The following is a 17,999-nucleotide window of genomic DNA, read 5'->3' as shown; positions in this document are numbered from 1 at the left end:
AACCTTCATGCTTGATATCTGAAAGTTTGAGGTATAAGGATTGGGACCTCCCGGATGACGTGATGGAGGTGTTGCTTTCGGCCAGGCGGCCTGCAACAAAATCCCTGTACCGTTGCTGTTGGTGTAAGTTCTGCAACTGGTGCAGAGGGCACAATGTTGATCCTTTTCAGTGCTCCATTCCTATGGTTTTGTCTTTCTTACTTTCATTGGCCCACAGGGGCCTTCAAGTGGGTACCATTAAGGGTTACCAGGCGGCGCTGTCCATCTTTTAAGCGCTCGTCTGGAGAATGTTCTTACTTTAAGATTCCTTTGATTTCTCAATTTCTTAAAGGACTGACTAATGTGTTCCCGCCGTCCCCTTTCCAGGCGCCGGTTTGTGATTTAAATTTGGTTTTGAAATTTCTCATGGGTGCTCCGTTTGAACCTTTGCACTCTTGTCCTTTGAGATTATTGTCCTTCAAGACTGTGTCCTTGGTTACGGTTACTTCCGCTCGCAGAGTGAGTGAATTGCCGGCACTTTCCTCTAAGCCACCCTTTACTGTGTTCCACAAGGACAGGGTTGTACTGCGGGTACGTCCTTCCTTTCTACCCAAGGTTGTATCTGAATTTCATTTGAATCAAAAGGTGGTTCTCCCATCTTTCTATCCTCCTGGTAAGGAAGAGGAGCGACTCCATCGGTTGGATCCTAGGAGAGCGCTGAGCTTTTACATTTCTAGGATGTCCAGTGTCAGAGTGGACGATCAGCTCTTTGTAGGATATGCTGGACACCGTTTGGGCCAGGCTGTTTCCAAACAGACCTTGTCCAGGTGGATTATCCTCACCATTACAGAGTCTTACCGATTGGCGGGTAAGGACCCTCCTGAAGGGTTGCGAGCTCATTCTTCTAGGGGCATGGCTATTTCCACCGCCCTCCAGTGGGCTGTTCCTAGTAGGAATAGTTGTGATGCTGCTACATGGGCTTCGCTCCACACCTTTGTTAAACATTACTCCCTGGATACGATCCATGGTCAAGATATGGCCTTTGGTAAGGCGGTTCTTTATTCCACCATTTGATTGGTTACTCTAAATTCTTTTCCCCTCTCCATTTTCTGGTATTGCTTTGGGAGTCTGTCAAAGATGTGGAATACAGTCCATTCCAAGAACAAGTTACTTACCAACTGGTAACGTTCTTTCGACTGTATGTTCCTCCAACGTATTCCACATCGCCCTCCCAGCCTACCCATCTGGAGAATGTCTTATGCGATTGCAGCTTACGTTTCCGCAAGGCTATGTGCAGTCGAGCAGGCATGAGACTGGTGCCACACGTTCTGGCAGAAAAAACTTAAACTGAGGCTACCGGCGCCATGCGTCCTATTTATAACATCTGGTGACGTCGCCCTCGATGGAGGCCTTCAAGGGACATCAACCAGACGTCATCAACGCAGGATGCCCTATGCCGAAAAAGTTTCCGAAGTGCACATCTGTGGAATACGTTGGAGGAACATCCAGTCAAAAGAACGTTACCAGTTGGTACGTAACTTGTTCTCCCTTGTATTTGGCTAATAATCCTTACAAATGAATAACATAATGCACAAATCTAAGATAGCTAGAATAGACATTAATAAAATGACCCTCAATCATTTGTATTACCAAAAAGAAATAGCTTACAACAAACACTTCACAGCACAAGCCCAGCTTAAAGTGTAAGAATTTTGGAAGAGTATTATCTTTCATCTTTTTTTTTTATTTTCGTATATTCTTTAATACAATTCAAGTTTTTCAAAAATAAATTGGAGGTTCATGCAGAAGCCATATTCCAACTGGAAAGGGTAAGAGTGGGGGTGGAAATGAATTTTTTTTTTTTCCCCCCAAAATACATTCATTAGCATTTTATTAAAACAAGAATGGCCACACTGCAATCATTGGAACAATACCAACAAGGGCACAATATCACACCTAACCACCTCAAAACAGTATACCTCAAGAAATATTCATCTTGTGATCCCATGGTCGGTGCATAATAGTAACTAAACGCCAATGTAATGCCCAGCATATTAACTCTGTTGGTAGGGCGGTGGGGAAGACGTAGGTATCACAATGAAATCTTCATTCTTTACCAGCTCATGTCATGCTAAACGCATAGTAGACTGCATTAGTGGGGATGCAGGCCCTATTGCCCTGTAGTATAAACAAAACTCTGTCCTTTAAACTGCATTGCTTAGAGTTGTGTAAACAGAACCCACTAGACTTTTACAGTTTAGCTCCAGCATTAATGCAAGCTGTTTTCTTTTCAGGCTGAATTTTTACCGCTTCTGTTTGGACAAACACATACATCCTGTTGATATTGATCAAGCAGCCTCCTTCGCTTTCATGCAGATGCTTGAACTACGAAGCACAACTACTTTCTGAGGGCCTGGGTATTAGCTGGAGTCTGCACCTTTGTGGTTATTGCATTTAAACTGTTCCCACTGATCCTCATGGTCTGGAGTACTGTCCAAATGAAGCAGAAACACTACTGTGGGGCAGATGAAGATCTCCCTCTCTGCACTGGATCTGAGGACTGCCGATTGCCATAATGGACTCTTAATAATAAGTCCATATAGAATACATGTATCTCTCTGGACCAGTAGTAGGAACAGGGAGAGAGAGCATTCAACCTTTACAAAGTATATATAACTGCCATGATCTTTCACCATTTACAATGCTGGAGAATGCTGAAGGGCATTGTATTCCAAAAGATCTGGAGGGCCAGATATGGCAGTCCCCTGGGCTAAGTTGTGAGTGATGATGAGCTCAGCAGTGCATGCTTCATGTAGTACTGTAGATAGGGCACTGGTGAGCATGAGGTTGCATGTGTGTTTTGGATCTGGGGTATTGGCAGTGATGGGCGTGATGAGTATGTGATTCTGTGGGTTGGTGGGAGCAGAGTGCCAACTGGGTGTATGGGAGAATATGGGATGGGGTGAATCAGGTGTGATACACATTCTGCTAGCCTACATGAGATGTTTGAAGCAGGGGTTCAGGCCCTTTCCCGATCCGTGCAGAACGAAACGGAATCGCCCTTTTGAGCAATTATGGAGAGGAAATCATTACTCCACTAACTGACCAGGGTAGAAAGGGGCATGAAAGATAGACATATCATCATACAATGAACATAAGGGGAGAAAAGGTGGGAATACTTGTACACCCTCCCCGCATTTCGGATGATCTACTCGAAGATCTACAAATGCCTCTTGTGGAAATCGATGTGCACTGCTTGTTGCTGAATGAAGTCTTTAATTATGTCTTTTGTCCCACACCAGACCACACTTTGTGAGTAGTGGGTAGACCAAGGGGTCCCACAAAATTCTCGTCCTTTGCACAGGTGCTGGCCGTTTAAACATATAGAGATTACTGGACCTGGAGAAGAGATTTTCCCTTCATTCTGTGATAAGTTGATCTTGCTTGGATTAGAGTACTTCTTCACAGCAAAGGTATCTACAAAGTGAATGGGTCAGTGTTTCTGACTAGTGGTGTTTCTCAGACATCTCACACTTCTAATAGGATTCAAGGGGCAACCCTCCAATTAGTCTATTTCTTGGTCTATTTCTGGGTGACCCTGAAATTCTGCACAATTAAGGACTAGAAAGTGACAATTATGTATTGACTAATACACATGAACTCAGGACAGTCCAGAAAGCATACAAGAAACTCATATGGGGGGGAATGCAATGCCCATCCTTCGTACCAAATCTTTGCCAACAAAATGCAGTTGTCTCAGTGAGAGAGTGACCTTGCATGACTAAAAGGGGCATTTCAGATAGGGCACTCAACCAAGAAACAGAGAGAATCCCTTAAAATCTGTGACCTCTACTGTAGCCTAGCATTCAGTAGAGGTAGGCAAGCCCAATGGTTATCTAGGGGACACATTTGAGTAGGGGTTGTGACATCCACAAGCCAGAGGATGGTGGACTTGGGGCACTATTGGGCTAATTCCCTAGTCACTTCCGCAAGACTCACAGCCGTAGCAGGGATATATCATTGGACTTCTGCTGTATCATCCTCTCCTATGGGTAGGCCTGTTTCCTTAGAGGGGACTCAAGAGGACCCGAGATGAGGGATGCTAGAGCTTCCTTATTCCCACACGGACCCTGCAGCCCTTGCTCAGTGGACTTGCACTGATCGCAGAGGCAAACTCCTAAGACGCAAAGACCATCTGGGAGAAGGGAAATTGGGCTGCCTCGAAATCACAGTATTTTCAATTCCACTGAAGGTGGAAACTGCAGCTACTGCCCCTTGAAAGAAAATGATGACCTGTGTTCCCACAGATTTGACTGCATGTGTAACTCAACTTTTTATTTTTTAAAGTGTACTGGTCCTTTGCTTTCCCATAACAGACATCATAGGGGTCTATGCTAGTAAAATGCTTGCATGGTTAGAGAAGGAAAGATGAAGAGGTCCAATACGTTCAAATGTCAGAGTAGGCCTGAGGCAAAGAGATCATAGAAATGTGAGGTATGGCAGACTTATTTGCAGATTATTACCAAAGAATATAGCAGGTGGCATGAATTAGAAAAGATACAAACATATACTTTATTAGCAATATGGCAAAAGTTCAATTAATTGCGACTCACAGCTTCTATCTTGTAAAATCGCTGGGCTCAATGGGTTACCTCAGGAACCTTTGAAGCAGATGGGAGAAAAAAAATCATCCCACACAAGCTAAAAATGCATCCCTATGCCAGTTTTTGATTCCCTGCCCAAATAGCATTGCCATCAGAGTCATCTGAACCGTTATCCCCGGCAGCCCTCGGAGCATCTGTGCCACCTTTGACCAGAGCGGTAACAATTTTTGGCGGTGCCAGAACATATGGCCCACAGTCTTGATTCTACCACAGCCGCGCCAGCACTCGGCCGTCATAGCAATGCCCATATAATAGACTCTGGCCAGGGTGTATTAAATCCTTTGGATAATTTTAAATGTTATCTCTCTTTGTCTTAAATTGGAAGACACTTGAGTTATCGTAAAAAGACGACGTCCCCCACCGTAATTTCCACCCCCCCCAAGTGCTCACTCCACATATCTGCTAGGGTTATATTTCTTTTATAGTTGTTGTGCATACTAATGGCGTAGATCGAGTCTCTCATTATCTCTGTCTCGCACTGGGAGGGTTCTGTCAGTATAGTGTCTCTAGTAGTATGTGCTGTCATAACAGCATGGCCATGTCCTGTTGGATTCTATCCAATACAGGTGTGCAATTCAAGTCTGTCAGCGTCTGAAGCGTCGGGTAAACCCATACCCCAGGTACTTTATGGATTGCAATTGTAGCTTTAAAGGGGCAACCTTTCCCCGGTCGCAGGGGATGTCCGCTCTTAGCGGCATGGACTCTGACTTGTCCCAGTTGACCCGATAACCGTCAATAAATCCATATTCACGTAATACTTCTGAGCTGCGGGGCAAGGATCTAGCACAGTGACTAATATATAGAAGTATTTCATTGGCATACAACAAGACTCGGTGCTCCTCTGGTCCTTTTAACTATGCCAGACCGCACATAATCGCCTCTAAGTTTGGTGGCCAGCGGTTCGATCGCTAGGTCATAGAGTAAAGGTTAAAGCGGGCAGACCAGACGGGTCACCATGTGTAGAGGGAAGGGATCAGATGTCATGCCATTGTGACCATCGAGGCGCAAGGAGCTCTATATGACAGTCGCACCATCTGTGAAAAGTACCCTGAGAAGCCAAATTTGTGCAGAACTTCGAACATGTACTTCCATCAGAGTTTATTGAATGCCTTTTTGGCGTCGTGTGATAGGATCACATCATCAGGTTGGGCCTCCCCTTCAGAATATGTTGTCGGAAGAGTGTCTGTGTAGAATGAAGCCTGTTTGGCCTTGGTGAACGAGCCTGGGAAACACTCGCCACAGTCTGCCTGTCAGACATTTCGTCAATACTTTCACGTCTGAGTTTATAAGGGATATGGCACAGTAGGATGCGCAGAGAGGGATCCCGCCCCTTCCTATGAAACACAACTATGTTTGCCTGTGGGAGAGAGGCAGGGAGCTGGTGCGTTTCTAGGGCCACACAAAACATCTGTCCCATCTGTGGAGCCAATTCCTCTATCATTAGTTTATAAATATCTATGTGATCACTGCACTGCCCAAAATGCTGACGCCAGTTTGGGCGTGGCGCAGTGATCATATGGATCACTGTGCCCCCTTCCCCTGACCTGCATTACCTCTCCCAACCTCCCCACTCCACTTACCTTTAGGGCGGCACACTCCTGCGTGTGCCGCCCTAAAGGTAAGTGTAGTACTCTGCAATCCCTGCAGTGTCAGCTCCTCCCACTAACATGGGTTGGAGCTGACGCCGCAGGGTGCTTTTCATTTTTTTTCCTTACGTGCTCCCTGCTTTCCAAAATGGTAAGCGGGGGACACCCCCGCAACCACCGACACCCATTACTGCACCCAGGAAGAGTGGGGGACGCCCCTGCTCTGCTTGGGCACAGTAAATGTCACCCTCATTTGTGCACCTCCAAAGTCGCAGTGACTGTGGGGGCGCACAAATGAGTGCAACATTTTTGTACAATACCATAAATATCTATGGGGAGACCAGCGACTTTACCTGAGGCCAACCCCTATATGGCTCTTATGATCATCTTATTCTCCAATGGAGCATTTAAGAGACCAAGGTTGGCCCCAGCAAGTGTAGGTAGAGGAATGTCGCTAAGAAAAGCTCTGATTTGGCCCGTGTCTCTGTGTGGCAGGCAGGGTAGAGGTATTTATAGTATTCAGCAAAACGTTTAAGGGTCTGGTCCCCCTGTGAGCAGCGCGTCATCGGCCATTCTGATAGAGGTAATGAGCTGACTCTGCTGTTTTCCTTTAGGAGATAGGGCAAGCATGCAGAGGGGCCGCTCCTCCGCTGTGTATAGATGCACTGCCCTTAGAGAAGGCCTTCTGAGCCCTAGCTGTAGTAATGTATGTGATCTCAGATCGAAGTTTAACAATCCTGACATATGTCTAGGTGTCCCTGTTGGCTTTATGTGTGTGTTCCCCCGACATGAGTTCCCCCATTAGTAGAGATTCCTTCTCCACTCATGATTTTATTTTTTGTGTGCCCATCACGAGATACATTGCCTTAAAGGGGTCCCAACACCAGTGAGTATTGAATCCCTCTAAAAGGTTGTCCTGCCGGAACATGCCCAGGTCTTGTGTCAGCGACTCTAGCAGATTGGGATACTGCAAGGCCATCAGGTTCAGCCTCCAAGTGGGAGCCTTGATTGGTGGGTCTGAGAGGGTACACCGCAAAATGACCGGAGCATGATCTGAGAGAGTCATGAGGGGGATTGAGCAGGATTCAACCATGTGCAGCATAGTGCTGGGGCGTAGACAGTAATCCAGTCTAAAGTAGCTCTGATGGTGGTTAGAGTAAAATGTGTAGTCATTAGTGTGTGCATGTGTCTCCCCACGTCCACCAATGGCAGATCTGTCATAAGGGACCGGAGTGTTTGCTCTTTTTTTGGGGTAGGTCCTCTACATGAATGCGAGGGGTTATGTCAATCAACCTCTGGTTGTATGGCTATTGTCAAATCACCCCCCATCATAGTCAGTCGGCCCATAAGCAGTGCACACGTAGCAAACGCATGTACAAAGAACCCAGGTGTTTCAGTCGAGGGGCCATGTATGTTTGAGGGTGATAAGCTGGCTATGGAGCAGGCCGTGCAAGAGAACAAATCGCCCTTCCTTGTCTGTTTCAGTAGTGAGAATTTTGATAGGGACCCTTTCTGTGATGTTTCTCTGTATTTCCGTGGATACTGCTATATAATGTATACATACAGCATGCAAGTCTTTGGAGGAGGAATCCATTGCTTACCTGTAACTCCTGTTCTCCAGCAATGGTATCGTTCATAGATTCACATGCAACTCTCCTACCCCGCTTAAGGCTCTGCCTAGTTCATCTTGGCACTTTCACCTGCATTATGCTAAACTGAAGGTATCCTCCAGGGGAGTAGCTGAGGTACATGCTTCCCATTGGCTGCAGGGCGAGATGAGTTAAAATGACTGAGAGAACACTAAAGTGATTTCAGTTTTAGAATTCAAATAAAAACTGCTCTCATTACTGATGACAGGGAATATTCAAACAGTGTGTACATCTATTAAAGATACCAATGCTGGAGAACAGGAGTTAGAGGTAAGTCGCTTATTCCTTTTATATGTTCTGTATGTAATGTAATGTAAAGTGGCCTTCTACAGCCAAATTTCATCCATGTGTGGGTCCTCTTGGCTGATGATCCTTGAGGAAAAGATGACTGGTTCCTGGTAAGGACACTTAGGATGTGTGTATCCCTAGGGGAGCCGGTATCGGGTAATAATATCCCTATATATATATATGGTTGCCATATGTAATGTCTCTGGGAAAAGGAAGTGGCACCATTATATAGGTGACTATATATCTACGGACAAGGGGTGCGTGGGTGTCTCCCGCTCCCCTTGAAAAAAAAGGGGTTTGGGGGTTCCAGGGGTGTCCCTGCATGTGCCATCTAATGTCCCTGCAAAAAAACGGCCATTTATTTGCATGGTGTTATTTTTGAGGGGACATTATTACATGGAACCCGGGAGCCACGGCCATTGATGTCCTACTCCACTCTCTACCAGCAGGATCTGTTATGTTAGGTTGTTTTGTTTTATACTGTGCTCTACTGACATTTGCCTGGTTCTTGGATCTATGGGATCTGAACGAGAGAAAGAGTGAGTTTGGTTGTTAGGGACTTAAAGAAAATCTAAGATAGCTTAATTGTTGTGTTTTGCGTGTAGGATGGAGGACCTGGGTTCTGTTTGTGGATATTTTTTTAGGGATTTGTGTTGAGGGCATGTGATGTATCTGTAGGCAGAAGGAATCCTTGTCTGCCCATAGTGCTAGGGTGATTAGTTTTGGACTTTGTCATGCAAGTGTCATGAAGCCCGCTACCGGGGAGCCGGTTCAAGCCCTGCGTCCCCGAAAGCGGACATCCAGTCCCCAAGGAAGGACCCAGCAACCCCATATAGGGGCCCTTTGGACAGTATCCTGGCGCTTATGGTGCCAGGCTCATAAAAGACATCAGTCCTGGCGCCATAGGCGCCAGGCTCATTATGGGAGTGCTTGCTTGGGTGCACTTACCTGATGCAGACCATGCTGCAGGATCCCGGCCTCCTTGAGGCCTGAAAGGAACTACTTTACCTGTGGGACTAATTTACCATCCGGGCGTGGTCGGGGAAGGATACATACCTGATTGGAGGAAGGATACATACCTGGAACTTCTTCCAAGGCTATTTAAACCCCACCCGAACAGCCACACGTGCTTCGCGTTGTTCTGCATCTAGCAGCTGGACGCTCACCGTGTCTGCGCCTGCATCCTGACTTCTGCCACGCCTGCCAGCATCCTAGATCACCTGCAAAGGAAGAGAAGAAGAGAACAGAAGAAGGAAAAGTCCTTACCTGTTAAATCCGCATCCCGGAGACATCTCGCCGACAATCGTGCTGGTAGAGAGATTCCCAGGCCCCCCTTTGTTTGCATACATTAACTTTGGGTTTCACCCTAAGTTAACAGGGCAATCCAGACGTGGACCCCTTGCTCACGGTTCTTAGAGAGGCAACAGTTTCACCTCACTGATGATGCCCAACAAGGCTGAAACACGTGTATGGGGTTACTGATGGTACTCTTGTTCAGAGGAGAATTGCCTAGCATTTCGGCGCTGGACTGCCCCTGGGCAGGACAAAGGCTGATATGCGGGGACATTTCTTCTCTGTGAAAAGGACAGTGAGCTAAAGACTTGGTAGAGTCTCTCCCAGGGGTTATTCACCCAAGAACAGGTCATTGGGCTGTGTTCGTGCTGGTAGAGAGATTCCCAGACCCCCCTTTGTTTGCATACATTAACTTTGGGTTTCACCCTAAGTTAACAGGGCAATCCAGACATGGACCCCTTGCTCACTGTTCTTAGAGAGGCAACAGTTTCATCTCACTGATGATGCCCAACAAGGCTGAAACACGTGTATGGGGTTACTGATGGTACTCTTGTTCAGAGGAGAATTGCCTAGCATTTCGGCGCTGGACTGCCCCTGGGCAGGACAAAGGCTGATATGCGGGGAAATTTCTTCTCTGTGAAAAGGACAGTGAGCTAAAGACTTGGTAGAGTCTCTACCAGGGGTTATTCACCCAAGAACAGGTCATTGGGCTGTGTTCGTGCTGGTAGAGAGATTCCCAGGCCCCCTTTGTTTGCAATCCTGAAAAGGAAGACTTTAATTTAAAAGCTCATCGCGTCGATCGCTGCAGCGCCGCATTCCACTCACCTTTACAGGGCGCCTCCATGTTCAGCAGCGATCATCCGGATTCGCAGTCACCCCCCAGCGCCTAGGGAGAAAAAGACCAGAACAAAAGGTGAGAGAGAGAAGGGAATAAGGAAAGCTAAATCTCCATGTTAAGACTTACCTGTTGATTCATTCCCTCTTCATTTCGGGTCCGCGCCGCATCCTGGCATTTCCGGACCCCGGCCCCTAAGGGGAAAAAGAGACATCAGCGTTAATGAGCGAATAAAAAGACATTACCAAAAAACGCTCATTAAAGACTTTCCTGATTTCTACAAAGATTTCACCTCTCATCTCGGGTCGGGGCCTGTTCCCCGGCATTCCGTACCCCGGCCCCTATGGGGAAAAAGACACTGGCATTAGTACATTAATGCATGGACACAAGGGGAACCTCTTATCAAAAAAACTTAACTGGAAGCCAAGCAAGTTTGGTTCTCACCAATCCGAAAATCCAGTGAAGTAACTGGATACCAACGCGCCCCTGCATTAGAAGCAGCATGGAGAGCTTGTCCTTCCAGACCCTAAGAAGGATACTTCTGCGAGCCAGGCAAGCCAAATTTGGGGGCCCGGTGCAGTCTGTCTTCCGAACCCTGCGCATCACCTTAGAAGAGGTCACAGCAGCGCGAACCAGGCCAGCGCCTCCGTGGGAGTCAGGTGAGCGTAACAGCAAGTTGCTGGAGAGATGTTGTGGTGCATGTGGGGTGTAATAATACAAAGATGGCTGGCAGAGGAAATAGTAAAGGCAGTAAGTCCTTTACTATTTCCTTGGCTGAGCTGGCACTGGGTGGGATGCAGAGGAAGATGCTGTGGCAGAGTGTGCTGACTGGTTAGTGGGGGGTGAATAACTTGAAGGGTGGGTTGGGGCAGGCAGGTTTGAGGTGGGAAATACACGGCTTATTGGCAGAGTGAAAAGACATGGTTGCATGGGTGTGTGGTGGTGAAGGCAGGAATGAAACGCTAGCGTATACTGATAGATTTAGCCCACGTTCCTTCCCTCCTGATTGTAGGCCACTCCTCCAGACATTAATTGTCGTTGGTCCAGACTGGGCTTGTCTTTCTGGAAAGGTCTTGGTGTCCTGTGTTCATTTTGTAGGGCAGATAAGTCGGAGCAATCAGATTGTGTCTCACAGTTGGAGCATGCCTATAGATTTCCTGAAAGTCATGCAGTCAATTGAAGTTAATTCATCTAGGGAGCGAGTTCCATAGGTTGGTTGCTAGTACTGAGAAATTAGGCTTTTCTCTGCATTTCTTTTGAAACCTGGAACTGTTAATAGAGTAGCGTTGCTGTCCTGCTAGGCACATACAGGATTCACTTCACTGAGGTTTCTAGGCCACTGTTAAATAAGGCATGATGGGTGATGCAAGGTGTTTTTAAGTGGATTCTGCAATGGACTCTGCGCTGGTAATGAATCCGGCGTGCTGGTTGAAGTTTGCTCATTTAAATGCAGGTTTACGTTTTTTTACAACTATTGCTTAAGACGTTCATAATGGTAGTGTAAAATCACAAGATTGTTCTTCCAACTGCTCAGACATACAAGATCCATTCAAAACTTCCTTTACGTAGCTTGTTGACTGAGGCGTTCTATTGCCCTTTTTGAGAATGTTCAGATCTCACTATCATCCACATTACACTCATTGTGGATTTCCATGTAATTATTCACCCATACATTGAGGTCACATCCTCCTTCAATCCAATGATTCTTCATTGTAGCCTTCATGAATGTGGTGTTAGAATTTGACTAGTGATTGGACCATTAATTCTGAGTTGTATTTTCCCACCTCCAGTTATATCACAGCCAACCAACTTTTCCTGATAGACTCAAACAAGGGGAGCCAAAGAGATTTCTTAATGGAAGAAGCAGCAAAAACATTAAGGCCCTTTGAATCCTGATCTCCCTTCTTAGTAATGGTTGCAATGTTTGGCTCCTAAGATACATTTGCAGAAAGGCCAAGTCATGGTATTATAATATATATCGTTTTTGATCAAGCACAGTTGACTTATGAATCCACGTAGTGCCTTTACTCCTATTCATTGAGAAATATTGAACTTATATTTTGTCTTCAGTCCCTTGAAACTGATTTTATTCTTACAAATAATCTTTGCAATTTGTTCCCGAGGAGCTCCATTGGTTTCCAAGAGGTTTTACTTTAAGTATCATCAGTTATAGCTTAACCTCATAATATGTGGTTTAATTCTATAACTTCAGTTATGAACCTTTCATTTTACAGTGTACTACGGTGCAATTTATGTGTAGACATAGCATAATCAACTTGTTGGTGGTGGGCATGACGAGTAATGGGCGCAAAACCACTTTATAAATCATCACTAAACTATTATTAGGTTCTCTTATTTAGCAGAGCTCCAGTTATGAAATTGGAAACATGTACTTCACTGTGGCAGCAGTTGGTATTAATATTGGGCAACCTATGTTTAATTTTTATGACTGGTCTTTTTAAAATGAAATTGATGTATAACAAAAGGTTTGAAGAACGCATTATATTTTGCAATTGTGATAAGCGGGCATAAACAATTATGGTTCTTAGTTTGTAGTTACCAGAATGATTTCTATTCCTAATCTGTTGCATTTGGTTATAGGTTTTGAGATCCTGAAGCAGATGTTATCAGACCAAAGGGTTGTTCCGCACCTTCCCTTGGGCCAAATTTGGGATTGGCAAGTCTGTGTAGCTTGTCGTCAGACTGGACACCAACGTCTGAAGGCTATACATTTACTGTTGAGGATTCTGCAGAGCAGCCCACAAAGGTAATTTCATAGCTTTTCAAGTTGTTGAAGTGAGCAGTTCATACATAATATGTTCATTGTATACTTAAATCTGGTGTTACAGACTCAATGACTGGGTGAGAGGTTATAGTCCTCCAACACTAGTTGTACCATTGATGGACTTCCTTATTTTGTATGTAATCACCTGAACAGTTTTTAAGTAGTGACACTTTAACAACTCAAAATGAAGCCATACTGATCCTCACTGCCATTTGGAGTACTGGGTAGAGTACATACTATTGTGACATCATATATAAAGCTTTATGAAAGAGCAGAATACACTCAGCTTGCGGGTATTGTAAGGAAGACATGGTATCAAAAATAGACACACAAGTGATAACAGTTCAAGGGTGTTTATTAAATTGTATAGGTAGGTTGGAAAAACACCTAAGTTAAACCTAAATCTATGATGGGAGCAAGCTACGACCATCAAATAATAAGGCAGCAGTCCTAGTGGCATTGTGTCAAATAAAAGGGCCTATACTAAAAACAAAATTAATGTCAATACTTATGCTAAATACAAAAAGAGTGTGGGACGGGGTTTCACAAGAAAGAAAGAAAGAAGTGTTTACAAATGATAAGTCAGGATGTGTTAGCCGAGGGTCTCCCTTCCCCACAGTTTGAGCACGGGACAAGACGGTACTCCTGCACATAGCGCACACTCTAGCTTTCCCAGCACGAGACAACAGTTCCACTTCACGTATCAGGACCTTTGGTGGTTAATTCTCTTTTCTACAAAAAGTCTCTTGTCCCCAAGGGCCTGATAAGTTACAAAAAAAAATAACAAACAAAAGAAGTTGTGTCCCAAATGTACTTTGGATGATGGCTTCACCCCTGAGTCCCCCTCTTCCGGGTGCAGACCCCTCTCGAATATCAGACTCCCTCTTGTCGGGTTCACTCTGTCTTATATTCCAAATGATTTCTCAGTTGCATTCACAAATCTTAATGTCTTTTTAAACAGTTCACCGTGGACATCCCTCTGCCAGGTTCACTTCTGTCAACACACTGTTTCTTGGGTCTTGCTATCTATCAGGTGCTATTCGCGTCCTGGGAGCCGACATGCTCTAGCGGGCTCAGCAAAGGGGGGCCGTAAGAAAAGCATAATTCAAGCCTTTAGTGGTATTATTCTAACATATTCTACCATATAACAAGACTGGCTGGCAGCTGTGCAATGATTAGATGCCCTGCAGCTCTGTTTCAAGGCTACATTCGGGAGGGAGCCGGGCATTCTTCCTGGTGCTGCCTACGTTTGTGTTTCAGCGAACTCTTGTTATCCTCACGGCCCTGCGGCCTTGTCCTTTTCACATACAGACAACAATGTTTCACAGTCGAGCAGAGTAAGCGGAAAATATACTGCGAAGCAATAGGAACAGAAAGCAATGAGCAATGGTTAGAAAACAAAATGGCAATGCTTGTTACATCAAAATGGCCGTTCATTAGCAAACTCGAAAACCTATATTTTGTCATATCGTGCATGAGACGGTTGGCCCACGGCCACCAAAATGCGTTTGCAGTTTCAAAGTAGAGGTATCCGTATTTCTAGACTGACATTTAGACTTTGCCCCTCTTTATTGCATCCCTCCGCCGGGTTCACTCTTGCCACTTCACAATTCCTTTTGCTTTCTCTTGCTGTAGGATTTACTTCCCTTGCATTTCTCAAGGGTTTGGCAGTCAAAGACTTTCGACTGTATGGGGAATTTTGCTAGAAACCTGTATGACCACTTTGACCTTTCTTGGCGGCTCTCCTATGGCCTTCTAGTATCAGTAGTTTCCTTCGAACACAGGATCGGCCAGTGTCTCTGGAGTGAGCACCTATGTGGTGCCAGACCCCTCTGCAGTTGCTCTTCCCTAAACAATTTACAGTTTTTTAAACTTTAGTCAATGTGCCACTTTGCGACTTTTTGATTCAACACAGTTCGGTATTTATCGGTCCTCCCCTCGACTCACCGGCTGTGATGAACCGCTTGGCTTTCTTCGTATTGGGAGTCAATGCTGGTACCACGTTAGCAAGCGTCTCCCTCTGTCCTGCTTATCAGCATTGGCATGCTCCGTGTACTGTTGACATCTGCTGCAACACACTTGGGCTATTGTTTGCGGTCTTACGATTCCTTCCACAGAGGTCTTGTGGGTCTGGGTCGCTTCTCTCCTTGTCAGCCTTTCGGTTCTAGCCACCTTTCTCCTTTCTCCTCCTTTCTGAACTGCCGGGTTTGGATAGCGCTCTCGTTGTGCAGTCTGCCTTGCTCGTATTGTGCTCTCGTGCTCCATCTTTTATGCCTGTGGTGAAGGGAAAGGGCCGTCAGGTTTGTGTGACTCTGGTCAATTGCCTGACTTTGCCTGACCCTTTTATTGGGATGTCAGGTAAACGGCTCTGGTGTTAGTGTTGTTTTTCGTGATGTTCTGAAAGTGGTTGGATGGAAAAAGGGGGCAAGGCAGTGTTTCTGAATGTCCTATGTGGTAGGATGGGGAAAAGGTGTTGGAAGAAGCAGGATACCGCGTCTCACCCGCCGGTGTTCCACTTCCACTCCCCGAGGACCCCCCTTCCAGGTGATCCTCCCTCACTGGTCCACCCCCAGGAACTGGATTCAATAGCGATGGCCATGTCCTGGCCAACTGAATGACTAATCCCCGGGTACTAAGTTGGGAGACACCTTCCTGTTTCTTCTCACATACCCTTCCGCCATGCGATGTAGCCACATTTGTTTCACAAGGGAACCTGGAAAGAAAATCTACATTTCCCTGGTCCTTTCCTTTTCTATGTTCCACAATGAAACAATCAGGTTGTAGGTCTAGAAACCATCGCTTGACCTGAGGGTTAGAGTCTTTGCATTGGCTAATTCAAACTACTAGAGGTGAGTGGTCAGTAACAAGCGTGAATTCTTCGTCCCTATAGGTAGTGTACCTAAGATCGATAAGGACCAACTTGATGGCCAGAGCCTCTAGTTTCATCACAGTCGTTTTATTCACGTGGCAACAGCTTGCGACTGGTGAATAGTATGGGGTGTTGTGATCCATCGCAAACCTGGGACAGGATGGCTCCTAACCCTGTAAGGGAGGCATCCGTCTGTAAGACACACTCTTTAGAGAAGTCGACTAACTTCAGGATTGTGTTCTGATATAGAGTCTTCTTTCAGGGTGTTATAAAGGTTTCTGTGGTTTGGCATTCTTAAGTTTATCTGTCAGCCGGGCTGTTTTGTCCGAAAAGTTGGGGATAAACCTACAGGAATAACCTAGTAACCCGAGAGGCTCTAGGATCTCTTTTGGTCTTTGGAGTTGGTGTATCCAAGACAGCTTTCACCTTCTCTTGTTCGGGCTGTACACTCCTATTTCCCACAAAGAAGCCAAGGTATTTTACGGCTAATTGGGCCAATCTGCATTTAGCTGGATTAGGACTTATGCCAGCATTTCTGAGGACTTTCATTATGGTATATAGAGGGAAGAGATGGTCCTCCCAAGTATTACTGTAAATGACGATATCCTCAATCTGAGCTCCACAGAAATAGTGATAGGGTTGTAGGATTTTATCCATGACGCATTGGAAAGTGGCTGGCGCACTGTGTAGGCCTAAAGGGAGGACTTTAAATTGGAATAGTGCTAGAGGTGTTGAGAATGCAGTCTTTTCTTTATCTCACCCATTTACGGGAACTTGCCAGTACCCTCTGGTTAAATCTATGGTAGATAAAAAGGTGGCTGCTCCAAGTTCATCGATTAGGTTATTGATGCATGGCATGGATAAGCATCGAAGTTCGAGATGGCATTAACTTGACAGACATCTATGCAGAATTTCCAGGAATTATCAGGTTTACTGACCAACATGATAGGTTCGTACCATGGACTTGAGGATGGTTCAATAATATTGGCTTTCAACATTTTGTTGTCTTCCTCGATCACTATCTGCTTACGAGCTTCTGATAGTCTGTACGGTTTTAAATGAACCAATTTACCTTTAGGTATTCTAATATAATGTTTGTACTTTTCACTCTTCCTTGTTTTTCCGAGAACACTACATATTTTAAATCTTGGTGGTGTTGGATAGTTAGCTCCGGTGGAATTAAGTCAGTTATCTATGACTTCGGGAACCAGACAGGCTAATACTTTGGCATGGGTTATTGATGAGTTTTCCTTCCACTCTTTCAAGAGATTTACGTTATATTAGTGGATTGTCTGTTTTCTGTCCGGTCGGGCTATTTTATAAGTACAGGGTGCTGTCCGTTCTACTATTTCATAAGGTCCGTGCCACTTGGAGACACGTTTGTTTTCTGAGGTGGGTAAGAGGACCAGTACTTTGTCCTATGGAAAATGTTCTTAAATTTACTTTTTTGTCATAATTGGCCTTTTGTTGGCTCTAGGCCTTTTCCATATGAGTACAAACTAAATCTCAAACCAATTTCATATGTGCTTATATATTCTGGTGGCGATTTGTGAGATAGGAATTGGGTCCTCCTCTCGCCCTTCCCAGGTTTCCCAGAGCATTTCGAGGACATCTATGGGCTCTCTTCCATATAGCAATTGGAAAGGAGAGAAACCCGTGGAAGCCTGAGGGGTTTTCCTTACTGCAAAATAGTGCCCAAGGAATAATTTGGTCCCCGTCTTTCCCATCCTTGTCTACCAATTTCTATAAACATTTTAAGGTTTTATTGAATCTTTCTACCAAGCCATCGGTCTGAGGATGGTACACAGAAGTTCGTAAAGGTGGTAATATGGAGTAACTCTTTGACTTCGGCTATAAGCATACTCATAAAATTCAAACCCTGATCTTTTAGTATTTCCTTGGGAAAACCAACCCCGGAAAAATATGGTAGAAGATGTTTAAGGATCTGCTGAGTGGTATTATTTCGCACTGGGAATGCCTCGGGATATCGGGTCGTATAATCCACGATCACAAGGACATATTTATTACCTGATCTGGATGTCTCTAGAGGT

General features: G+C 45.2%; 1 protein-coding gene across 3 annotated transcripts in view; it reads left to right on the top strand.

Moving 5' to 3' along the window:
• The window catches only part of ZZEF1 (zinc finger ZZ-type and EF-hand domain containing 1), a 3,309,810-nt gene that overhangs the window by 3,149,952 nt on the left and 141,859 nt on the right, over positions 1 to 17,999 (top strand). For all 3 annotated transcript variants that reach the window (XM_069614719.1, XM_069614718.1, XM_069614717.1), the window contains exon 52: positions 12,896 to 13,061. In XM_069614719.1, coding sequence (XP_069470820.1) covers positions 12,896 to 13,061 — 166 coding nt within the window. The remainder of the gene's footprint in view (positions 1 to 12,895; positions 13,062 to 17,999) is intronic.

The sequence above is a fragment of the Ambystoma mexicanum genome, chromosome 9 (assembly GCF_040938575.1).
Source record: "Ambystoma mexicanum isolate Mex_15411 chromosome 9, UKY_AmexF1_1, whole genome shotgun sequence".
Classification (NCBI taxonomy): domain Eukaryota; kingdom Metazoa; phylum Chordata; class Amphibia; order Caudata; family Ambystomatidae; genus Ambystoma; species Ambystoma mexicanum.
This window is presented reverse-complemented; position numbering and strand designations above follow the sequence as displayed.